At 36.4% G+C, this 26,836-nt stretch overlaps 1 protein-coding gene across 1 annotated transcript in view; it reads left to right on the top strand.

Annotated features, from left to right (window-relative positions):
- The window catches only part of CFAP299 (cilia and flagella associated protein 299), a 450,588-nt gene that overhangs the window by 177,521 nt on the left and 246,231 nt on the right, over positions 1-26,836 (top strand). The window contains exon 3 of the mRNA XM_043973224.1: positions 15,704-15,794. Coding sequence (XP_043829159.1) covers positions 15,704-15,794 — 91 coding nt within the window. The remainder of the gene's footprint in view (positions 1-15,703; positions 15,795-26,836) is intronic.

Raw genomic sequence — 26,836 nt, 5'->3', positions numbered from 1 at the left:
CAATTACAAAACTCTCTTTACACAAATAAAGATGGATCAAAATAACTAAAAATATTAACTGTTTGTGATTAGACCAAGCCAGTATAATTTAAAATAACAACACTGGGGCAGCTAGGTGGCGCAGTGGATAAAGCACTGGCCTTGGATTCAGGAGGACCTGAGTTCAAATCCAGCCTCAGACACTTGACACTTAAATAGCTGTGTGACCCTGGGCAAGTCACTTAACCCTCATTGCCCTGCAAAACCAAAAACATTAAAATAACAACACTGACTAAACAAATTTCCTTATTTAATGCCATGTCAATCATATTACCATAGGATGACTTTGTAGAGCTAAAATTAAAAAGAATTAATTTTTAAAAGTCAGAAAGAAGGTGGGGTATAGCAGTACCAGATCTCAAATTATATTGCAAAGTAGGAATCATCAAAGCAATTTGGTAATGGTTAAGAAACAGTTTGATCAGTGAAACAGAGAAGGTACACAGTATACAGATACAAATGAACACAGTAGCCTAATGTTTGATTTACCCCACAGTTACTGGAACAGCTATATAACAAAAACTGGTGGGAAAATTGCAAAGCAATCTGGCAAAAACTAGGTATAGACCAGTATTTACACCATATACCAAGATAAGCTCCAAATGAGTACATGACTTCAATGCAAAAGGGCAACACCATAAACAAATTAGAAAAACAAGGAAGAGGGGCAGCTAGGTGGCACAGTGGATAGAGCACCGGCCCTGAAGTCAGGAGGACCTGAGTTCAAATCTGGCCTCAAACACTTGACATTTACTAGCTGTGTGTCCCTGGGCAATTGCCTCACCAAAATAATAATAATAATAATAATAATAATATTATTATTAAAAAAAGAAAAACAGGGAAGAAACAAATGTCAGGTCTATGAATAGGAGAAAAGCTCAAGACCAGACAAGAGACAGAGAGGATTACAGGAAATAAAATGGACAATTTTTATTACAAGAAATTTTTTTTTAAAGTTTGAACAAATCCCAATGCACTAAAATTAGATAAGTAGCAAACAAATGGGGAAAATATATTTGTGAACAAGTTTCATTTATAAAGGTCTCATTTCTAAGATATATAGGGAACTAAATCAAATTTATAAGTATAAAAATTATTCCCCAATTGATAATTGGCCAAATGATGTGAATAAGTAGTTTTCAGAGGAAGAAATCTAAGCTAACAATTGTCATATGAAGAAATGCTGTAAATCATGAAAATTAGAGATATACAAAATTAAATAACTCTGAGGTTCCATGTTGCATTCATCAGTTTGGCAAGGATAACAAAATGAAAAGGAAAAACGATAAATGCTTAAGCATTTGTGGGGAAACATGCGCTAATGTTGTAATTTTAAACTGATCCAGCCATTCTGGAGAGCAATTTGGAACTATACCCTGAAAGCTATTACATTTTGCATACACTTTGACTCAATGGTCTATGCCACAAAGATATTTTTTAAATGGGAAAAAGAACCACATGTACAAAAATATTTATGGCTGCTTTTTGTGGTGGCAAAAAAGGAAACTGAGCAATTGCTAAACAACTTATGTTATATAAATGTGATTAAATATCATTGTGTTATAACAATTTAAGTGGATGGTTTCATAAAAGCCTAGAAAGACTTCTATGAACTGATGCAGTTAAGTGAGCAGAACCAGGATATGTTATACAATAAAATCAGTACTGTAAAGATAACTTTGAAAGATTTAGGAATTGTGATTAATACAATGAACACACACAATTTCAGAAGACTCATAATGAAGCATGCTGCCTACCACCTGATATAGACAGATGATGGTACAATAGAATGGGCACTGAACCTGAAATGAGGAAGACTTGAGTTCTAATTTGAACTCTTTACAGACACTGACTAGACATGTGACCCTAGGACAGTCACTTCACCTCTGTTCGCCTCAGTTTCCTCTTCTATAACGTGGGGATAACAGAATCTACCTCAAAAGGTTGTTTTGAGGATCACATGAAATAATCATTGAAGAGCACTTAGCACAGTGCCCAGTATGTAGTAGCGTCTATAAATGTTTAGTCCCCCTGATAGGTGATGAAATAGGAGTGCAAATTGAGATATTTTTCTGGATATGGCCAATGTGGGAATTTGTTTTGCTTGACTATATACATGATTATCACAGGAGTTTTTTGTGTTTCTTTTTCTTTCACAGTGAGAGTGGGAAGGGAAAGAAAATGGATCTTTGTGAAAATAAAGTTTAACTTTAAACGCTCTTGTATAGGATGGGAAAAAATTCCTTCCACTATTTTTATTGTATTATTCCATACTTATAGTCATCATTTGTTACCTGGTTTTCTCAGTTTTATATATCAGTCCATACCTTCTGTTAAGCAAGTTTTCTTTCCTTATTTATTGTACATGATTTTTTGTTCTTCCACTATCATCCTACTCTGATTCCTTATTATGGGATAGAAGCATTTCAAAAACTCTTAACAGCAGATGCCAAGCTCTAGCAGTTGTAAACTATTTGGAAAGGCTTTGTGTGTGGGCCTTGTGATGAAATTTAAGTCTAATCTGAGGGCTAACCTCACTAAAATTTGTAGAGGTTGATCACTGGAAATTGACTACCAGCTGATGAATTTTTCACGCACACTTCGAGATCATCTAGTTAAGTCATGAGTGGAGGAGCGGGAGGTGCATTTCATGCACATTTTGGGGGTGAGTAATCACCATGATGGAACAAAGGAGTGTGAAGTGTTGAAGTCACTGCTTATTAAATATCAACAGAAACGTAAGCAGAGAGTTCTTGTTTCCTCCTTCTGCCTTAGTTTTTTTTTTTATTCTTTATGATTTTTAGTGCAAGGTTAAAAGTTATGAATTTATTATATGTTGCATATTGTAAATTAAGTAATAATAGAATCACCAAATATCATAGTTGAGAGGAACCTGTGAGCCATTCTATTCCAACTGATATCTGAATTACATATATAACAAATTGTCCTCTAGCCTCCTTTGAAAATTTCCAGTTATAATGAATTTATCACCTCCTTGGGCAGCTCAAATTATTAAAGAATTGTTTTCTTCATTTTAAAACTACATTCATGGGGGCAGCTAGGTGGATAGAGTGCTGGCCCTGGATTCAGGAGGACCTGAGTTGAAATCTGGCCTCAGACACTTGACACTTACTAGCTGTGGGACCCTGGGCAAGTCACTTAATCCTCATTGCCCTGCAAAAAACAATAACAAAACCCTAAATTCTTCTCTTTGCAACTTTTGCCCATTTTCCCTATGATTTAATGAAGTAAGGGGAAGAAAAGGAAGGGATTTTAAAAAATTTGCTAATTACCTTTATTTTCACTGAGCCAAAAAACAAAATTGTTATTGTCCAGACCTTGGATTCCATTGGATGAGGGAGAAAATAAGTATTCATTAATTACCTACAATGTGCGGGCAGTGTGCTAAGCACTTTGCAAATATCTCATTTAATCCTCATAACAATCATGTGATGTGGGTGCTGTTATTATTCCAAATTTATAGTTGGAAATTGAAGAAACTGAGGCAAGGAGAGGTTAAGTGACTCAAGGGTCATATAGCTAGTAAAGTAAGTGAGGCCACATGTGGATTCAGGTTTTCCTGGCTCCATGCCCAACACTTTCAAAGCCGCACTGCTTGACTAGGTAGGGAAGACTCTCCAATAATGTAGATTTACAACTTTCCTAAAACTATTCTGAAAGTTAAACTCTTAGAGAGTTTTGTGGGGCACCAAGAAGTTAAGTGATCTGCCCAGGGTCACAAAGCATGTCAACAAACAGACTTGAACTACCTGATTGTCCCACACTAAACCATTATATATTTTTAGTGTATATAATACACTACAGTATTATATTATATATAATGATATAATGTAGTATATAGCATTCAAAAGTTCTGTGTGCATAAATAGAACAAAAACAATAGTAATAACTTGCCTCTTCACACATCCTAAACAGTAAGAAAGGCTCACAATTGCTTATATTTTCTGGCAAGATTTTGTTTTTACTAACAGTACAAAACTGATATAGGGTTATACATAAATACATAGTGAATATTGGATACATGACAGGGTTGTGTTATTGGTAGCTCTCTGTTAACCGAAACACTGGCACCAATGTTTTCTCAGGTGTGGACTTTCAATGTAAGCCAAAACTCCAATAACCATGGAAACTGTGGGCTGAAATTTATAAGCAACCATAATATTTTTTTAAAAAATCATTTACTCCATGGAGTTTCAAATACCATGTAGTAAGTGTAGTTTTTACAATTACTTGTTCATTTTATTCAACAATAAAAGATATGGCATGAAGCCTTACAGAAGTATTTCCTGTGCATTAGACTATATAAGAAGCAATCAAAAAATTTATGGTAGCTTTTCTTAGCTGACAACCTGCCAACAATGTCAAAATGACTAACAGTCTAAGCTTTTAAAAAATGACTTCCTAATCCAATTACAAATTGTAAAAGATAGTACATTCTTCATGTGTGCAGTCTGGATACTAAATATTTGAAAGAATCCTAATGAATAAGTCAATCCAAAGATAGAAAACCATTTTGATCAAATGAATATTTCTTTCTAATTTATATTGTTTCTGAATTCATATATAAAGGAAATTTAGAAATGGTAGCATATATAAAAGCCAATCTAACTGTTTCATGAGAAACAGATTGATAGATTAAGAATCACAAACTAATTTCTTCAGATTTAATTCAGCATGTGGCTAGCACTCCCTAACCATTTTTTCTTTATTTTGAGCCTTTTGCAAACATGTTATTTATTTATTTACTTAAAGTTTTGAGTTCCAAATTCCATCCCTCTCTCATTCTCTCCCTCCCTCCCCTCCCCCGTATCAGTTTTGGTTATACATGTGCAATTATGTAAAACATTACCATATTAGTCTTTGTGTGTGTGTGGCAGTTTGGGTTAAGTGACTTACCCAGGGTCACACAGCTAGTAAGTGTCAAGTATCTGAGCCCAGATTTGGACTCAGGTCCTCCTGACTCCAGCGCCGGTGCTTTATTCACTGCACCACCTAGCTGCTCCTGACATACATTATAGATAGCAATAATTATTTAAAAAATAATTTGAAGTCATGAATCTATGCAGAAATTAGAACTATTTGGAAACATCACATCTGAAGGGAGAAATTAGGTATAAATATTGTCCTGAAGAGCGGGGTCCAGTTTTCCCCACAAAAGGCAATATCCCAAATAAATGCATGCTGTAGTTGATGTCCAGGGGTATTCAGGAAACTACTAAGTATACTGAAACACCAAATTTAAGTAACATTAGCAGAGACACCATAAGGATTTTTTTTACCTTGAATGTAAACAGATATTAAAAGATGATGTATATTTAGCTTAATATTCATAGGTTATCAAGATCTATACATAGATTTTGAACTGGATGAGATATTTAGTGCCTTAGGAATGTGTTTTCTTGTCATGTTCAGTGATTTTTTTTTTCCCCAAAATCTAAGACCAGTGACCCTGGGCAAGTCACTTAACCCCAATTGCCTCACCAAAACAACAACAACAAAAAAATCTAAGACCAAAGTTTCAGTAATACAGGGTAAATGATGCTATGCTTTATTTTCAATAAAGTGCTCACAGAAACCTATAGAATAAGTCCTACTCATTGTTAATGTGCCAGGAATAATGGTTAATGGCACTGTCTAAGCAAACAACAAAAAAAGATGTGACCCATGGCCAAAGAGCCCCTAAAATTCTGGGCTCACACAGATTTGGTTTGATCCTAGGGACGTGACCTCAAAGTGTTGATTTCTTTCTGGCTTTTTTCCTACACCTGGAGTTAATCCAGGAAAATGTCCAAAATAAAGCCTTATATATAGCTCGTGTCTAGTTTTTCTGAATGTGGGTAATAGAGTATCCACTTCTCATACAGGCATATGTGGGTAGAAGATATGGCACATCCTTTATTTCATTAACCACAAAAAATGCATAATATGCCAAGTTTATACAGTAGTCCATAAATAAATACGTAGAGAAATGTAAGGTGTGTGTTTGCCCTTGTAAACTAGGTATGTCCACATGGGTTCTCAATGTGTATTTCCAGCTCATGAGGAGGTAGGAATCGCTATGATCTGAAATTATGCCTATCCCACCAGGTGCTAGTTCTAAAAAGTGAAGTGAGTAAACTCATTTATTCAAACAAATAGAAATTCAGAAAAGTTATACGGATTAAAACATACCTGAAAAAGTACAAGAGGGAGTGAGTTTTTCACTGGGAGATCTCAGTTCAAATCAAGAGGGACACCTGATCTCATCCTAGGAGAAATTCTCAGAAGTTTCTAGGGAGGCAAGCTGGAAATCAGACACATCAAGGAGTTGATTTCCCTTATCTGTGAAGCTTCCAAAGTCTTTTTGCTCTCCTCCCTGGAGTCAGTCCCCAAAAGAGTATACCACCACATGGTATATTTAGGAATGTTTTGTCTTGTCATGTTCATTGATTTTTTTCCCCCACAAATCTAAGGTCAAAGTATTATTATTATTTATTGGTTGATTTATTTTTTGGTGAGGCTGGGGTTAAGTGACTTGCCTAGGGTCACACAGCTAGTAAGTGTTAAGTGTCTGAGGCCAGATTTGAACTCCGGTCCTCCTGAATCCAGGGCCGGTGCTCTATCCACTGCGCCACCTAGCTGCCCCAGGTCAAAGTATTATAAGTACTGAAGGGTAAATGATGCTATGGTCTATTTTTTTTAAATAAAGCCTTCACAGAAACCTATAGAATAAGTTCTGTTCATTGTATTTTTTTTATTTTAGACTTTTATTTTCCAAATTACATGTAAAAGCAAATTTTGACATCAATTTTTTTTAAACTTTGTGTTCCAACTTCTCTTCCTCCCTCCCCCTCCTACCCCTACCCCAAAGACTCAAACAATTCAACATAAATTATACATGAGTAGTCATGGCAAACAATTCTACCTTTTGTAGGTTGTGAGTGGAAACAGATAAAAACAAAACTTCAGATTAAGGAAATGTCAAAAAAATGTGTTTCAGTTTGTTTTCAGATACCATCAGTTCTTTCTCTGTAGATGTACTGCATTTTTCCTAGGTTCTTCAGAGTTATATTGGATCATCGCCTTGCTGAAAATAGCCACGTGCTTCCCAGCAGATCATCTTACACTATTGCTGTTATTTTGTATACAGGACATTTCTCTCTGCTTCAGTTCATGGGGGTCTTTTCAGGTTTTTCTGATAGCATCCTTTTCATCACAATTTCTATGTAGTACCTTGAACTTGACAGAGAATTTTCTTTACACTAGTAAATCTTTACACTAGTCAGTCAACATAACTATTTCCCTCCATCCCATTCTCTTCCAATGATTTTATTCCATTGTCTACCTTATTTTGCCCTAATCCTCCTCATAAGTGTTTTGCTACTGACTGCCCCCTCCCCCGCTCTACCCTCCCTTCATTCACCCTTCCCTCCCTATCTTCTTCCCTTCCTACTTTACTGAAGGGTTAAATAGATTAGTCTTCCCTGATGGATGTGTGTGTTATTCCCTCCTTGAGCCCACTCTGATGAGGTCTGAAATTAATATGAAGGGATGGTATTTGTAAAGCATTTATTTTGTGGAGCAAACAAGGTGGGTTGCAGTGTCTGGGGCCGGATTTGGACTCTGGGCCTCCTGGGCCCAGGGCTAATGCTTTGTCCACTGTGCCATCTAGCTAACCCATGATGACATCTTTAATATAAGGGGCAGAGGTAGGAGGAATAGACTGGGGGACGGGGGGAGGGGAAAAGTGGGAGGGGGAAGGGAAAAGTGGAATTGGGAGAAGTAGCTCATAGGAAGGAAACAAGAAAAGAGCCTGTGGAGGGGAGGGGAAGAGGGGGAGTGAGTGAACTTCATTATCATCAGAATTGGCTCAAAGAGGGAATAACATACATAATCTCCACTTCATGGATGAGGAAACTGAGGCAAGGAGAGATTTTATAATTTGCCCAGGGTTGGGGCAGCTAGGTGGCACAGTGGAGAGAGTACCAGCCCTGAAGTCAGGAGTACCTGAGTTCAAATCCGGCCTCAGACACTTAACACACACTTACTAGCTGTGTGACCCTGGGCAAGTCACTTAACCCCAATTGCCTCACTAAAAAAAAAAAAATTGCCCAGAGTCACACAGCTTGTAAGCATATGTAAGAGGCCAGAATTGAACTCAGGTCTTCCTGACTCCCAGCCGAGTAGTTTATCTGCTGCACAACCTAACTGTCCTACTTTTCTTCTTCATTGTTTTGGAGAAAAAAAGACAAATATATTCTGCAGTTTAAAATCTGAGTGTCTAAAATTGAAATAATATTTTGGAGGGAGTGTTCCAGATCCCAATGGGGAAAACGATCACTTACTCCTAAAATCTGTGATAGAGGAGAAGAAATATTGATATAATCTGATGTGCCATAAATTTAAGGAAAGCTGATTTCAGAAGATTCAAAACAAAAAAGAGAGGAGGAAGATTCCATGAACTAAAATGCTTTAGGGAAAGCCAGCCCTAAAAGGAAGGAGAGAAGGTCAACACTGAAATTCTGAAGACACAAATTACAATTAGGAAGAAAATGGCATTTATCAAAAGTGACCGATGGGGATGCCTGGGTTCTAAACCCCTAACCTATGTGGAAGGAAGGAAAGAAGGGAAAGGAAGGGGGAAGGGAGGAGAAGAAAGAAGGAAGGAACAAAGGAAAAGAGGGAGGCGAGAGAGAGAGAAAGCTGATTCTATGGTACACAACATTTTAAAATAAGCAAATAAATGAAACTTAAGAAACTATACTAAAATAAATAAGGCTTTTTGGTCCAATCCAAATAAAGACTGAGGTATACCCATGAAGTTTAAAAAGAGCATCATCTTTTCTATATAACCATACAAACTGTAGATTGGGGTAGGCACGGAAAAATGTTCAATGGCCTGGCAGTCTGGTGGGAGAGAAGAGTGATAGCAAGGGAAGAGAATGGAGAATGTATAAGATTATAACAACCAACAAACATAAACAACCCTTGACTTTTTTTTTCTCCCAAACACCACAGAAGAAAAGTGGCAAAGTAGTGGTGTGAATGAAATCAAATCCAAACAAGGTTCATCTAAAGTAGGAGAAAGGAGCGACACCTAGCAATCAAGACTTTGTGTCTCAGTATTTCAAGTTTCAAAAAGCTTTTCCAGTGTCAGGTCGCATTCAGAGTTACTGTCACGTAGACATAGACTACACAGAGGAAAACTCCTTTGTTAAATTCCTGTAGGGTCTTGGGAGTAATTAATGACACCAATAACTTGTAGCTGTTTGCCTTTTCCCTCCATGTCATTTTGAGTGTACAGATGTGGCCATCTATAACTGCCAATCTGAGAATATCAAGTCCATTTCAGGAAAGAATACTCTGCTATTTCCCAGAATAAAGGAAAAACACAAATTATTCAAGCATAGGAGTCTAATTTTCACTCAGATAAGATGAACATTTATTTGTTGTCTAGGCAACTCTCATTCCAAAGTGTGAGAATGGCCTCTCTACTCCCTTGAAGAATGAACTGGGATCACTTGCCAAGTATTACTCCTCCCTTACTATCCCTTCTCTGTCTCCAAAAGGAGATAAGTACAGTTTTTCTCTGTTCCCCTAAGCAATATGGGGTTTGATTGATGTACAACAATCTAGTTTTTAAGACTCCCAATAGGTTTTCTCTTAAAATGAAAAATATAAAGAAACAGCTGGCTGTTGCAAATGTTCACATTTCTTCCCCTCCTTTATTTCCCCCCATGATCCTAACAGTAGCAGTTTTTCCCAAAGGTACTGATGGTTTTGTAGTGAAAAAAAGGCAGCTCAGTGTCTTCTCAATACTCTCTTTTCTCTAGGTGTTTGTGACACCTTTTTCTCTCCTGATTCTCTTCCTACCTTGCTGACCACTGCTTCTCAGTCTCCTTTGCTGGATCTTCATCCAGGTCATACTCGTTAACCATACATGCCCTTCAGGGTTCTATTTTGGGCCCTTTTCTTTCTCTTTTGTTTTTCACTTAGTGATCTCATCAGTTTCCATGGAATCAATTATCAACTCTAGATTTAAGATTCTCATATCTATTTATTGGAGAATCTCTCTGCTGAATTCCAGTCTTCTGTCTTCAACTGTTTATTAGATATCTTGAACTGGATGTCCTATAAACATGTTAAACTCCAAAACAGAACTTATAGCCCAATCTCAAAACACTCTCCCTTCTAAATTTCCTTATTACTATGTGAAGCACCACCATACTCTCAGTCACCAAGGTTCACAGCTTAGGTGTTATCCTTGATAACTCATTTGTTCTCACCTCCCATATACAATCTGTTGCCAAGACCAGTTGATTTCACATTTGTAACAGCTTTCAAACACAATCCCTTCTCTCCTCTGACACTGCCACTACCCTGGTAGAGGCCATCACTCCGGAACTGTTGCCGTAGCCTACTGGTGGGTCCACCTGCCACAAGTTTCTCCCAACTTTAAGTGCATCCACTCAACTGTCAACAGTGATCATTCTAAAGCTGAAGTCTGACCAGGTTACCCTTCTACTCAATAAACTCCACTGGCTCCCTATTACCTCCTCTTTGGCATTCAAAACCATTCAAACCCTGGCCCCTCCCTACCTTTCCAATATTCTTACACCTCTCTCTACCTCCTAACCAAGCACTCTTTGATACAGTGACATTGGCTTCTCTGATATTTCTGGAATAAGATATTTTATTTGCCAACTCCTGGCATTTTCATTGGCTTTCCTCCATGCCTGGAATTCATTCTCTTCTCATCTCTGCCTCCTGGTTTCTTTTGTTGTTGTTTTTTTGTTTTCTGCAGGGCAATGAGGGATAAGTGACTTGCCCAGGGTCACACAGCTAGTAAGTGTCAAGTGTTTGAGGCCAGATTTGAACTCATGTCCTCCTGGATCCAGGGCCAGTGCTTTATCCAGTGCACCACCTAGCTACCCCGCTCCTGGTTTCCTTTGAGTCCTAGTAAAATTCTACTTTCTTTTACCAAAGAGGTTACTGATGGATTCTTTCTAGTTTTACTTGCCCTCTCCTTCTAATAGCTATTGACAGTTTTTTCATGAATTCTTGAAATATAATATTTAGAATTGTTATGGTCATTTCTTCAGGGTGTGATCCCTCTATTTTTAAGTCAATTGTTTTTGATAGAAGGTGCCTTTTTTTTCCCTTTCTGTCTTTTGTTTTGTTCTATTGTTTCTTATTATCTCAGAGAGCCCTTTCCATTTAGAGGGTCTTTTAATTGGCTATATTCTGCATTTCCAATTACCCAAACCATTTACTCTCCTGCTTCTTTCCTCTAGAACTCTCATTTCACTTAAATTGATTTTTTAAAAACTGCTTCATTTCTTCTAGTAATTCTAATAAAACTTGTGGCAAAGCTATGTTTTTGTTTCTAACTTTGCTTTTAGCTACTGTAGGGTTATTTTTTTCCTCTAAGTTTGTGAACTGGCTCTCTAATATTTCTTTACCCAGAGGGCTTTGCTTTCTTTCTTTCATTTCCGCAGCCTTATTTCCTTGAACTGAACTTTGTGTCAGGGTCAGGCTCCATGCACTTTTGGAAGCAATTGTGGAAAGTCTTGATCTTTTCTGTACAGTCTTGAGTTCCTCTACTGATTCTTCTAGGTATTGAGTTTTGTATTCTGCAAAGGACCTTTGGGGCGGTTCAGATCACCAACCTGTGCTCTGATCCAGGGCATGCCCAGATCACTGATCTCCCAGTCCAAGTTATATAGGCTCCTGACTCAGATTCTTGGGTTAGAGGGACACAGTTGCAGGGTCCAGAGAGAAAGGCTAGATTTTCCATTGGTTTCCTTTCTGTCTATCTCTTTGTCATGACATGAACTAGAAAACTTCATCTAGCATAATTTCTCCTTGGATTTCTTGATTATTACTTAGTTCAGTTCTTTTTTTCATACTGGATAGAATAATTTGGGGAGAGCTGAACTGTTTTCATCTCTTTCATTCCACCATCTTGAAGCAGTCTCTTGAGAATGTAGTTTCATATTTGGATGACTGCAATGCAAAGATGGGCATAGGGAAAGATGATGAAAATCATCTCGAAAATTCCTGACCTTAATTCCTTTGTACATAAGCTGCCCTTCCTTGTTATGTATACTGGGATAATCAATGTGTTCTGAGTATCTTAGGTTCACTCACTCATATAAGCAACTTTATTCTATGAAACAAAAGAAATTTTTCTTTTGTTGTCAGGGGAATTGGATCAGGGATCCCTAGGTAATGGAGGCCCCCTATCTACTTGATGAAATTATGAAACTGTTTGCAGGATGTATGTTACAGGACTTTCAGATTTTGAGTAATAATTAGCATATGAAATGATCAGGAAATTAGGTTGAGGATTAATAGAGGTGATGGATTTGTCCCCTGTCAGGGATCATCTTTGTGAAAATTTCAAAATGGTAAAGAGAGTTGAAACGAAAGTCAACTCTTAGGAAATAACTTTTTCTCCATCTTTTTACCTTGTACCTCCCCAAGCACAGCAGTGGGGCAGAGGAAAAGATTTCTCTCTTCTTGCTTCTTCCTTCCACCCCACGTTGGCAATGACATCTTTCAGGAGAAAGAGATATATTTAAATCCTGTTTCCTAAACTCTGGTCTTCTCTGAGGAGAAGGGGGATTGATTCTGAATTCCCCAAATGGCATGATCCCTGAATTAAGCCTTTGAGAAACATTTCTGGGGGCAGTTGCAGCTTTGAAAGTGGCCTCATGGATCAAACAAGAGAAATTGCCCCAGTTGCTCTCTTTTCAGGCTCCCCAAAACTTAAAGATTATAATTAGCTGAGGTAGGGGAGGGGAAGGGGAAGAATGTGTTTATCCTTCTGGAAGATCTTGAATAGGTTCCCTCTCAAACAAATGGGAAAAATACTATCTCCAACCTCACAAGGTTCTTATTGAGTATCAAATGTGAAGCATATTATAAATATTTTTTATATCTTGGGGGACCTACTGATCTCCCCTTCTTTCTTTCTGTTTGTTTGTTTGTTTATGGGGCAATGAGGGCTAAGTGACTTGCCCAGGGTCAAACAGTGTCAAGTGTCTGAGGCCGAATTTGAACTCAGGTCCTCCTGAATCCAGGTCCAGGGCTTTATCCACTGTGCCACCTAGCTGTCCCAGCATGTTGTAAATCTTAAAGTACTATAAAGTAGGAGCTATTATGATTACAGTGTTTTGATCATTGGGTATAGATTACTTCCTTTTCTCACATAATAACAAACTGCTTTCTGGAGTGAATAGACCAATCCACAGCTCCATAGTCACTCAGTGAGTCAATAAGCATTTATTAAGTACCTACTATGAGTCCAACTCTGTGCTAAGTGCTAAGGATAAAAAAAAAAAAAACAAAAGCAAAATATGACATTTTCCCTCAAGGACCTCACCATCTCAGGCAGTTTATGCCTGAGACAGTTCCCCATTCCATGCATTAAAAAATCAAAAGTTTATCGATTTTTTAAAGTTTGTTTACATTTATGATGAATGATTAATTTTCAATTCCAGTTACATCAAGTGATCAATCCTAATTACTCTAAGTGTTTCATTATATGTGAACAAGGAATTGCAAAAAGGTGGGGAACAGCGGATAGCATATTTGAGAACTGAGGTTTACAGTTTTTGTGTAATTCACCAGGACTCTATGGGGCTTGAATTAAATGAGAGTTCCTTGTGGATTCTCATGTTTTATAAAAGTACTGAAGGAAGTAAAGGTGGGGTTTCCCCTTGACAAAAATCTGAGTCATAAGAAAACAAATCTAAGTGATAGGAAGGTAACTGGGGGAATAAAAATCAAATGATACATGTTGAGACAGACAACTCAGGGAAGGTCACTCCTCCCCTTCCCCCATTTGTTCTCTCAGAAAGCAGACTTATGGATCTGCGCCTGAGGGGAAGCTGGAAGGGAGGCACAGATGTAAGGAAATTTATCTGCAGGGCTAGCTGAAGGGAGAAGCTAGAAAAGTGTCTCCATCCACATAGAAGATAGGGGCCAGCTAAGAGGCAGTAGTTATTTTTATTTTTATTTATTTATTTTTGGGGCAGGGCAATGAGGGTTAAGTGACTTGCCCAGGGTCACACAGCTAGTAAGTGTCTGAGGCTGCATTTGAACTCAGGTCCTCCTGAATCCAGGCCCAGTTCTTCATTCACTGCACCACCTAGCTGCTTGGCAGTAGCTATTTTTTTTTTGGATAGACTAACCACCTCCAACCCCTACATACTTGCGATACTCCAAATTCTTCATAGTCATCAACGTTATGTGATATAATAATATTCTTTTCCTTTCAGATACCATAATTTGTTCAGCTATTACAAAATGGATGGGTACCCGCTTTGTTTTTAGATATTTCATTACACGCATATATGTAAAAAAACCAAATGCTGCTGTGACTATGTTGACATATTTATGTGTATATATATATATGTACATATAGAAAACAAGTATGTGTGTATATGTATAGATATGTGTATATGTGTGTGTGTGTGTGTTTGTGTGTGTGTATGGAGACAGAGACAGAGACAGAGAACTTTCCTATCTTTGACTGCCAGTGTGGCAGAGTGAATAGAATGCTTATTAGACCTGTAATCAGGAAGACAGGCATTCAATCACCACTTCAGAAATTTGTTAGCCATGTGACTCTGAACAAGTGATTTCATCTCTCTTAGCCTTACTCCCCCACCCCCTCAATAAAATGGGAATAATATTTCCTACCTCACAAGGTTCTTATTGAATATCAAATAGGAAACATTTTGTAAGCCTTAAAGTACTATAAAATAGGATTTATTATGATCATAAGTATTTTGATTGGTAATTATGCCTAAGTAGTAGAATTTCTAGATCATTGGGTATGAAAAGATTAGTGACTTTTTATACCTTAAGGTAACCAGGAAGCAGAATTGCTCTGAAGCCAGCTCCTGTTGCTTCCCCAAAATCTACCATTAAATTTTTTAGTGTATTTACATCTCAGAAATGTTAAACACTACAAATATAGGCTTGATTGATTGTTTTGTTGATTGTCTAGTCTTAAGAAAGTAAAAGAAAAAATATTAATAATGCAGATTAAATTTAAAAGTATGCGCTTCATTTTCTTTCTTTCTTTTTTTTTTTTCTTTTTGCGGGGCATTGGGGGTTAAGTGACTTGCCCAGGGTCACACAGCTAGTAAGTGTCAAGTGTCTGAGGCCAGATTTGAACTCAGGTACTCCTGAATCCAGGGCCGTTGCTTTATCCACTGCGCCACCTAGCTGCCCCCCCTTCATTTTCAAAAAGCTGATCATTAAACATTTACCAACATACTCCTACTTGGAAGCCATAGCATCATGACCTCAGTTCCCCAGGAAGCTTCAACAATCATTATGAAGCTTGAGACCTCACCAGTTTTGCCCCCAAATCTTGGAAATTACTTCCTTGCCTGCTAAGAAATTTTCATTTTATTTTTGTGACTAGCCAGGGGGTAGGAGGGCAAGCATGGTAGAGATTGATCCTATTACCTGTGAATCTGAAATTGATCACCAAGTCCACTAATTTTCTCTCATTTTTTGGGGAAAATAATTTAGCTTTACATAAGAAAGTACTCAGCAATTATTGACATCCTACACCATTCTTCTCATTGATAAGCCTATTTATTACCATGTCTGTTATAACAAAAGTCCTATTTGTTTTTTGTAGGACACTATCTAGTGCTGGCAAAGAACTGAAAGACAATTTTTTGAAAGCACTAGCACAAAGAGAGGAAGACAACCGCAGTGGAAAAGTAACTGTGAGTAAATATGAAGTGATATAATATGTGCATGAGCAAAATCCAGGATTATAGGTATAATTTTCACAAAATTAATTTCAATTAAAACTAGTGAAATCATTTTATGAAAATGATTTCATTTTATTTTCATGTTTTCATTTTATATTTTGGTTTAGTTTAGATTTTTTCCTTTAATGGAAGATTTAAAGTTAACAGAAAACATTTTCATTAAAATGTACAACTTTTAAAATAAAGTGAGAAAGCCATTTATGAGTTTAAATTTCCCTCCATGATTGACAATAAAATAATAGTTTTGAAGATAGTAATAGAAGACATCTAGAGAGATAATTTAGAATGACTTCAATCCAAGTGGAATAGTATTATTGAATTCAAATGGGAGATGTGATATTTTCCATGCTGTTAATAATATACCAAAAAGATATCATTTTCAGAATACTTTTTGATATATAATACATTTTATTGATGAATATGTTACATAAAGCTCATATATAATGTCTCAAATCAAAGGTGAATGAAGCAACTGAATCATCACATGGAAATTATAGTAAATAACGACAATAATCAGAAGTAATATGACGAAACGTTAGGAGAACAGGAAAGAATAACCAAAATTATTTCACCAAGGAAAAATCTTGTAAGAAGAGAGGTAGAATTTCATCACAAGACTCATCTCAAGATCACTGAGATCAAAGTCAGAGGGTATCCCACTGTACCAAAATCAGAGTATATTCTCCCTTAGAGAAGATTCTTACCATGACCAGATGCTGTAGAAAGATTTTCCCCAGTCTTTAAGGTGCCACATTCTCTTCTCTCTTGGCAGCCCCACCCCCTTTCTATTACATTTACATCTTAAACACTAAGAGGAGAAGAAAATTGGCTTTAGATTTTGTATCTTTTCTCCAAGCTTTCTTAAAATTGTGCTTGCTGCCAAGGTTGTTGCTGTATAGAAGGGGTGGAGGGATATTCCATCCTCCTCACCTCACTAGAAGTCCAAGGAAAAACAGACAATGGCCATGTCCTTAAAAAGAGACTGCTTTCAGAGAAATTGGAAAATGTTTCTCCTCATTCCTTGTAATCCACAAAGTGGATCTTTCAGGCCCAAGTGCTAATCATCTTAGATATAGCTCCTTCCCTGTTCCCTATTATCCCCACCTCTTAGTCATGGGAACCAAGGGAGCCATTGGTAATATATTTTCTTTATCCAGGGACCAGAATACATGTAGCCCAACTGAAGGGAGCTATATGTATGCCCCATAATGTGGCCCCATTATGTAAATGTGTAATTAAAAATAAAACAAGATGGATTGGTCATGTGGTGAGAGCAAGGGTTAAATAATGAAAGCTTGGGGTAGCTAGGTGGCACAGTGGATAGAGCACTGGCCCTGGATTCAGGAGGACCTGACCTCATACCCAGCCTCAGACACTTGGCACTTACTAGCTGTGTGACCCTGGGCAAGTCACTTAACCCTAATTGCCTCCCCCCCCAAAAAAAATAAATAATGAAAGCTTGTCCACTTCTTGAGTATGCTTGCAATATAAATTTTTTTAAAAGGTGAGAAAAGTTCCTCATTTATCAGATAGACTCCTTTATGGAATCGTTGGTGGGAAATGAAAGAGTCATGCAGGAAGGGAAACAGTCCCTCATTGGAGGGAACAACTAACTCATGATATAATAGATGCATTTGAATATTGAATATCTCCCAGGATGTAGTAAAGTGTTTTATAGAATGTGGCCGTTTAATAAACATTTGTGGAATTGAATTATATTTTAATACTTTGTTTGCATTATGCTTATTCAGGATAAGTAGAGATAATAATACCTATCGACATATTGACTCTATATCAATATAAATTATTAAGGTGCACTTATTGTGTTTTTATCCTGCACTTGAGATTTTGTTAGGTCCCATTTAAATTTCATAAACTTTACAGGAAAGACCAAAGTTCCATCAATATTTGTACAACCTAGCACTCTCAATGAGGCAGAGATTTCTATAGACTATATCATGCTTAAAGCATTTTCTAAACCTCAAGGGACTCCATCAATGCAAATGACAGTATTATTGTTTAGAAATACTGATTCTGTCATGCAAAGCATTAGCACTAGTTTTGCACAAGTCATAAATTACATAAAATTGCCATCAATACTTGCACCCAAGTCACTGGGACAAATGTTTACCAAATAGAGTAAGGATCAAGCATGTGTGACTCTAAAAGAAACCTACCTTCTGCTTGGGAAGTTCCATTGTGATCTAGACTTTCATCCAGGTTTAAATTTGCCTATTTTGCTATTCAAAAAACATCTCTCCATATTATTCATGTGCAACTATATTATATTCATAAGCGTATCACAAGAGACATTGTCAAATGCCATGGTGGAATCCAAATATAATGTGGTTGTGTTATTTCCTTCATCTACCAGTTTTACTATTGTTGGTTTTCTACCAGAATCTATTATTCCATAGGTATAGAGAACTCCCAGGATGGAAACTCTCTCCGCCAATGCAAAAAGGCAAATCTGCTAAAACTTAAAGTCTCATAGTTACCAGGACATTAAGTGACTTGTTGATGGTCACATGACTAGCATGTTTCGGAGATAAGACTTGAATGGAGGCCTTGGCGATGTGCTATTCTACACCACACAGCCTCTCCAGTTTAGTAACTGTCTCAACAATAAAGTGAGTTAATTTTGTATTTCCTGTTCTTTGTGAACCCGTACTGGGCCTAACTGATCACTGCTGCCTTTTTGCAGGATGTGGTCCTTTAGCAATATGTTCTAGAAATTTCTTTGGATTAAAAAACAAATTTGGGGCAGCTAGGTGGCGCAGTGGATAGAGCACTGGCCCTGGAGTCAGGAGGACCTGAGTTCAAATCCAACCTCAGACACTTAACACTTACTAGCTGTGTGACCCTGGGCAAGTCACTTAACCCCTATTGCCTCACTAAAAAAAACCCAAAAAACAAAAAAACCCCAAATTTACCACTCTGACTATAACTTCAGGAGTATGTTTTACCCTTTCTGAAGTTCAAGACAGCATAAAAACCCTTGCCCATCTTCTATGGGCACCTCACCAGTTTTCCACTATGTTTTCAAGATTATCACCAAAAGTTTAGCAATCACACCTACCAATCCTTTCACTATGCAGTACTGAACCAGAACTTGATCCCAACTGGTAATCTTTCTTACTATTTCTCCATTCATTTTGGCTTCCAATTTCTTGTTAATAACTTTTCTTCAATAGGATGTCCCCAAAGCCTTTTTTAATCTTTTAATAAGCTTTAAAGATTATTCTTATCTGATAATGGGCTCCTTGAAAGAAAAAAAAACAGAAGCAAAGGAAACCTTTGAAAAATTTATCAAGCTACAAAGGATCTATATGGGTCGATGACTTCATCAGTTGTCTGAGAATCAGGCAAGGTAAGTTCTGAAAATCTCATCCCCGGGTTGGTTTTGGTCACAGGCCTTCTCAAAGAGGGAAGAGGATATAGAGAAGTTATAATCTACCTTTTGGATTGAGCACCCACACCACTGAATATTTAAAGAATTTAAAATACACTAGTTAGAATCCTCAATTTCTGATAATTTTATGTTTATTTAGAGTTCTACTTAATTTTCTTTGGGAATCACTATGGTCTGAAGGGTGACTTGGTCTCCAAGAAATAATTTGACTATGTGGTTTTAACAATCTTTCCAACTGTATTGGTTTGATATCAAGCAATACCTTGAGTTAACACGGAGACACAAAATATCATGAAGCCCACTTTACCAATATATACTCCAGCAAAGACCTGGAAAAAGGCATCAGAAAAAACAATGATCAAGACATCCAAAAGGAATAAAAATCGATTACTTTCATCTTGTCTAGCATCAAACAAAAGGCCATAAACCCATGGACACTGAGAGAGGGTTTCAGCCAGGGAAGCAATAAATCTTGCTCACAGTAAATGGAATGGTACTTGAAGTCTGCAATTCTTTGACCAGGGACATCCTTGTGGGGTGCCATCTTGGAGGCTGGTGATATCATTCATAGAATACCAGCAAAAATCACATTTTAAAAAATCACTTTTGTTGTAAAGAAGAAGGTGAGTAGCAAAAGGAGTGAAAATATATGAGGATATGGTGGAGGAAAATACAGAATTAACAATCACAACTAACTACAAATGGAATTACCCCATTCATAAAATGAAAGAGGGTGACAAAATGGATTAGAAAGCAAAATCCAATAACATGCTATTCACAAGGAAAATGTTTGAAACCTATAGATTCATAAAGAGTTAAAATAAGAGCCTTTTCATGCCTATTCTTTTAATGTAAAAAGGGGTTTGCTACAACTATTGATTTAATCATGTAGTTTGTGTGTGTGTGTGTGTGTGTGTGTGTATTTTTCAACATCTGATCATTGATGCTAGTTGCTTTCCTAACATTGAAACAAACATCCTTGAATCCTTAGCACAAAAAAAAATCGTGTTGTTAAATTTGCATCAATTTTAATTTGTGATGTTGGTCTATAGTTATAATTATCTAATCTCTCTCTCTTTGGCTTAGGTTTAGGGATCATACTCTTCCAATAAAGAATTTAATACAAACCTTTCTTTCTCAGTTATTGAGAATTGCTTAGCATAAATAATTACTCTTTAAACATTTGATAGAATTTGCTTTTCCATCAGAATTGTGTTCCTTTTTCTGTTTTTCTTCTATGACTTATTCAATTCCCACCTCTGAAATTAGGTTGTTAGAAATCTTTTTTCTTAATTTGAGGGTTTTTTATATTTTCACTAATAGAAATAGTCCATTTAAAAAATTCGTAATTTTTCCAGAATTGAATTGTTCTCAGTGCTTTCTATTAATTCATATAATTTCTTATCCATTTTGTGTTCATTTTGCTTATTTTTAATTTTGTAAATCTAATTTTCCTCTTTTTTGGATTGGTAATTAAAAAGATTTATCAACTGTTAGTCTGTTTATTTCAGGACACTTTTTCATTTTATCTTTTGAAAAATTAAATAAACTTTGTGCTTTAAAATTTTCATTAATTAGGTGGTATGAATTATATGCCCAGTTCATTCATCTTCTTCTATTGAGTTAATGAAACTTATCAGTGATAGATTTTTTTCTTCTATGAACAGGTTTTTCTGCATTCCCCAAATTTTGGAACTTTTTTCTCACTGTTGTCATTCTCTTTTGCATAGTTAGTTTTTTCAGTGATTTATTCCTAAACTCACTATTTACTATAGTGTTGTTTTTCTGTACCTTTCATTTGTGTTTCCCATTTAATTACTTTTATTTATATGTGGCAAAGAATATTATGTCCAGATACACTGATGAATTAGGTCTATAGGTATTTCTGTTCAAGATACCTTCTAGATGGATGGACAGATGGATGGATGGATAGATAGATAGATAGATAGATAGATAGATAGATAGATAGATAGATAGATAGATAGAGTGGCATATACTATTTATATTTTTATATATGTATATGTGTGAATAGTTTCATTTAGAAAAAAACCCACATATGGTGGATAAAGGCTAGCATCAAATAATAATACAAAAACATTTATGCTTGACATGCATTATACAATGTAACCTACTAGACAATAGCTCCACTGTAAGTTGCTGTTACTAAATGTGTGTAGAAAAGGGGGAAGAATGGTAAATTGACTCAGATCTCTTAGAGAAAAGGGAAATTACTTCTGAAATATTGGTTTCTTCCATCATATATGGCTTTTTTCTGCTGCCATAGATCACATAACTCTTTTTTGTTTCTTTGGTGAGGCAATAGGGGTTAAGTGACTTGCCCAGGGTCACACAGCTAGTAAGTGTCAAGTGTCTGAGACCGGATTTGAACTCAGGTCCTCCTGAATCCAGGAACAGTACTTTATCCACTGCACCACCTAGCTGCTCCAATCATATAACTCTTACTTCTTTCCTCTCTTGCCTGCCTCCTTAGGGTATATGTCTCAATTATATTTTATTTTTTGTGGGGCATTGCGGGTTAAGTGGCTTGCCAAGGATCACACAGCTAGTAAGTGTCAAGTGTTTAAGGCCAGATTTGAACTCAGGTCATCCTGAATCCAGGGTCCATGCTTTATCCACTGCACCACCTATATGCCCCATATGTGTCACTTTTAAAGGCTTATCACTGACTTTATCAGTTTTGGCCAACTAATGGCTAACTGCTCTCTAATTTCATCTCTTGATAGAAGGACTTTTTCATGTCTTATAAGTGGGTAAAGTTTTTACATTTTATTCAAAAATGTTAAACTGCTACTTACCTCTAACTTCTATGATTTCAGCAATTGGGCTGGATGGAAATCAATTGATCAAGGCTTTCCTGATTATGTTACCTGTTGGTGCATATGTATATTTGTATATATACAAACATATGTAACTAATCTATTAGAGAATGATTTTATATAATATATATTTTTTATATGGGCAACTAGGTGTTGCAGTGGATAGAGCGCCAAGCTTGGAGTTAGAAAGACCTAAGTCCAAATCTGGCTGACCTCAGATGCTTACTGGCTGTGTGACCCTGGGCAAGTCACTTAACCTTGTTTGCCTCCATTTCTTCATCAGTAAAATGAACTGCAGAAGGAAATGGCAAACCACTCTAGTATCTTTGCCAATAAAACCCCAAAAGGGATCATGAAGAGTTATACATGACTGAAAATTACTAAATAACATTTAAACTAAACAATTAAAATAATATTTTAGATATCTACATATGTGTGTGAACTTTCTGTAAATTTTGGATGTCAGACTTTTATCAGAAATATTTTATACAAAGAGTTTTTAAAATGATTGATAAGTTCTCTTCTTATCCTAAATACATTGATTTCATTTGTGCAGAAGAATGCTCACTACTAGACAAGCCCTGTGGGGCTCTACACTTCTAATGGCATATAATATTATGGACAATAGACATTTTTATTCATTTGATATTCTTTGAGTGAATAGTTATGATAAATCCTCTGATTATGGATCACATTTGGTAGGCCTACCAAACAGTGGCAAATATTTCACATGTGCACATTCCCATCTTTTATGTTTCTCTTGATAATAATGATAAAGTCAAACAAGGTTATTTCTGTTGTCTCTTTCGGGGAAGTTTGCCTGTTTTCTGTTAGCTTTCCAGTATTTCTCATTTTTACCTATTGTTATCTTTGCCAGTCTGATGGTATGAGATAGAACCTTAAAGTTGTTTAATTTGCATTTCTCTAATGAGTGATTTGGACTACTTTTATGCTTATTGATAATCTGGATTTCTTCCTTTAAAAATTAACATTCAGGGGGCAGCTAGGTGGTGCAGTGGTTAAAGCACCAGCCCTGGATTCAGGAGGACCTAAGTTCAAATCCGGCCTCAGACACTTGACACGTACTAGCTGTGTGACCCTGGGCAAGTCACTTAACCCCATTGCCTCACCAAAAGAAAAAAAAGAGTTATGTAATCTATAGCAGCAGCAAAAAGCCATATATGACCCAATTTTGGGTTTTCTTGGCAAAAAGATACTGGAGTATTTTGACATTGCCTTCTTCTGCCCAGCAATTGAGCTATCTACCTGTCCCATTTATATTAGTATATATACATATATATCTATATATGTGTGTCTGTGTGTATATATGTATATGTATGTGTGTGTGTGTGTGTGTGTGTGTGTGTGTATAAACATTCCTTATATTGACCCAACTCTGCATTTCTGGTATAAACCCAACCTGGACGTGTTTCAAAAATAGTGGTTAAGTTAGCATTTAAGAATTTTTAGCTCAAACCTCTTGGACCATTGTCTAGAACCCCCAATTATTCACAAACCACTAAATGGGAAACACTACTCAAGGGCAAACACATTCTGATTGGCTTTTTCTAATCTATTTAGAGAAGGTTTAGAGGTCTAGTTCTGGATTGCTTCTCATTCTGCAATTCTCTAAAAATAGTAAGATTGTCCATGGTGATTTGGGGATGAAACTAGAGGTTTTACTAGAAAAGATAACTTTCTCTTGATTATTTGATTATATAATATAACAATTTGAATATCAAAAAGTCTGGGGCAGCTGGGTGGCACAACAGATAAAGTACCAGCCCTGGATTCAGGAGGACCTGAGTTCAAATCCGGCCTCAGACACTTGACACTTTCTAGCTGTGTGACCCTGGGCAACTCACTTAACCCTTGTTAGCTCACACACACGAAAGAAAGAAAGAAAGAAAGAAAGAAAGAAAGAAAGAAAGAAAGAAAGAAAGAAAGAAAGAAAGAAAGAAAGAAAGAAAGAAAGAAAAGAAGAATATCAGAAAGTCTACAAGCAATCTTCTCAGTTGCCTAGGTGTAATTGTGTTCTTATTGTATTTATTTAGCTATTATTAAGATGGTTATAAACTAATAATTTTTTGTTTACTGAGTAGAGGTGGGAATGGGAATAAAGATGCAAGAATAGGCAAATATGTTTCCTGTCTAGAGATTCATGAGAATAGGAATACGGAAGCAGATACTATTCAAAGTTGGTAATGTGGAATCCATTGACACATTTTCCCACAGAATATTGACTGTGCAAACAGCTATGTGGCTGGGGCATTTTGGCTTTGAAACATGTATTATTGAGGCTAGTATAAAAGCACTGGTTATAGTTTGTTCCTTTAGTCATTCAAAGAAACCACTGTATCGGAGTCTGAAAAATCTGTGAATGAAGCAGTTCCTAATATACCCATTTCCTGTGTTGAAATCTCAATGAAACAGAAGATTGTGTTGTATATGACCCAAAACATTGTGTTGACATGATCTTTCCCCTCTTTGCTATTTTCTAACTTCTGTAAAAATGTGGCCTTTGAAGAAAAAGAAAGTATTGTGAAAATTCTTATGTCCCTTTTAACTGAGCCCGTGTTTGTCCAATCAATAAACCCCTATGGAAATAATATGACATAAAGATCATCATGGTTTAATTTCAAACAAACATGTCTGTGTTTGGAAAATGAAATGTATATCAAATCTCCTTTCTCTAAAGAGGAAGAAAGTTAAATAACCCTAAACTGTGTATTTCCTGGAATTGGATGTGATATATTCTGTGGGATGAATGGCTTCAGTTTTCTTCACCTTTCATGAGAGAAAATATCATTGCTGCACTGAATTAATCTTCTGGGGACAAAAATATCCAGTAATTACAGCTACTTACATTTCTTCATTTCATACCTACATTTGAATTCATAATCATTAAAATATGTATGGATAGAATTGTATGTATAGTAATGATTTGGTTTTTATGATTCATGTAATCACGTGTCCTATTTCTGATGTGAGAATATAGTTAAAAAGTGTAATTGAATCATGTAATATGAAAATGTCCTAGAAATTTTTTATAAATTCGATATCCTTGCTTCTTGTACAAAGATCTAACTGGAAAAACAGGCAACTTCTATACTATATTCAGTGTTTACACAGTAAAAGATATTTAACCAAATCCCATTTCCATTATTGAACAAAGTGCCTTACTCACAATAGAGAATCAATAAATATTTGATTCACTCATTAATTCAATTAAAAAAAACCTTTTACTTTGTGAATGGCATTTTGCTAGATACTATATTTGTTATGTGCCTGGACAATTGAAACTGGCATACCCCCTAATTAGTGAAAACTTTGTGTCTCCTAGATAAAGGTTGACGGATGGAAGGATGGATGGATAGATAGAGAGAGAGAGGTAAGGAGGTAGGTAGGTAGGTAGGCATCAGTAATTTTTTATTTTATTTATTTTATTTTTTGTGGGGCAATGAGGGTTAAGTGACTTGCCAAGGGTCACACAGCTAGTAAGTGTCAAGTGTCTGAGGCTGGATTTGAACTCAGGTCCTCCTGAAGCCAGGGCCCAGTGCTTTATCCACTGTGCCACCTAGCTGCCCCAATCAGTAATTTTTTAATGGAGAACCAAATGAAGGCACAGCGTAGTAATTAAATCAAGCTTTTTCCTTATTGTAATAACACAGAAGGGGCAGCTTGTGTTAATAGTTAAAAGGCAGTCCTCAGAGTCAGGAAGATCCAATTTCAATCTTTACTTCTGACAAATGTATGATCCTGGGTAAGTCACTTAACCTTTGAGTGCCCGGGCAGCTCTCTGAGATTATAATTTCAGAAACAGGTTCTAATCTGCACTGGTAAATTTCCTTATCAGGAGTTCCCAAAGGGACAAAATTACAGTTCTATGAACAATAACAACCATAAAAATTGTGCCACAATGACAACGTACTAGGTCAATGAGCAGCTCAGGATATTGATTACTCAGATGATAAGAGACAGAACTGTTAATAGTTAGCTACTTTGTACTGTAGAAATAGAGTTAGGAACAGAAAAGTTATCCTGGTCACATTAGAAACATCTTAACCAGGTAACTTATAGTTCTTGTATAAATATCAATAGTTTTGAATGTGGACTATAAATAGACTCACAAATATGTTTTAACAAGAAATGTGTGTGTGTATATATATATATATATATATATATTCTTGAAGCCAACTGAACATTTAAAGAAGAGGTTTGCTGTGTTTTTGGTTGTTGGTGGTTTGTTTGTTTTTTGGTGGGGGTCAGCACGGGAAGTTGTCTTTTCTAGCATAGACTTTCTCCATCCAACAGCTTGTCCATTTACTAGCTTTGTCTATTCCTCCTGTCCATTACCCCCTTGGTCATGTCCTTATATTTTTTCTAAGTCTTCCTTGTATATGAATATTCTATGTTTGCAATCTAGAAACTAAAATCTTCCAATTTGGGGTCTAGATGGAGTATCCCCAACTGTGACCTCAGAGGTAGATTTTTAAAAAACAAACCTACTTGAGTTCAAAATGCATGTTCACACATTCAAACGTTCATAGTTTGACAATGTACAAAATTAATCTGAAAAAGCAAATCGGTAAGTGCTCAATAAATACTTATCAATTTATTAAATGTTTTAAAAACCTACCTAAGTAGTCAGTGATCAAGTCAAGAATTAAAAGTAGGTCTCCTGCCTCCCCACCATGTCAGCCATATTTTATTACTTGCTTATATATCTATTCATTAATTCATTC

Source organism: Dromiciops gliroides, chromosome 6 (assembly GCF_019393635.1).
Source record: "Dromiciops gliroides isolate mDroGli1 chromosome 6, mDroGli1.pri, whole genome shotgun sequence".
NCBI lineage: Eukaryota > Metazoa > Chordata > Mammalia > Microbiotheria > Microbiotheriidae > Dromiciops > Dromiciops gliroides.
This window is presented reverse-complemented; position numbering and strand designations above follow the sequence as displayed.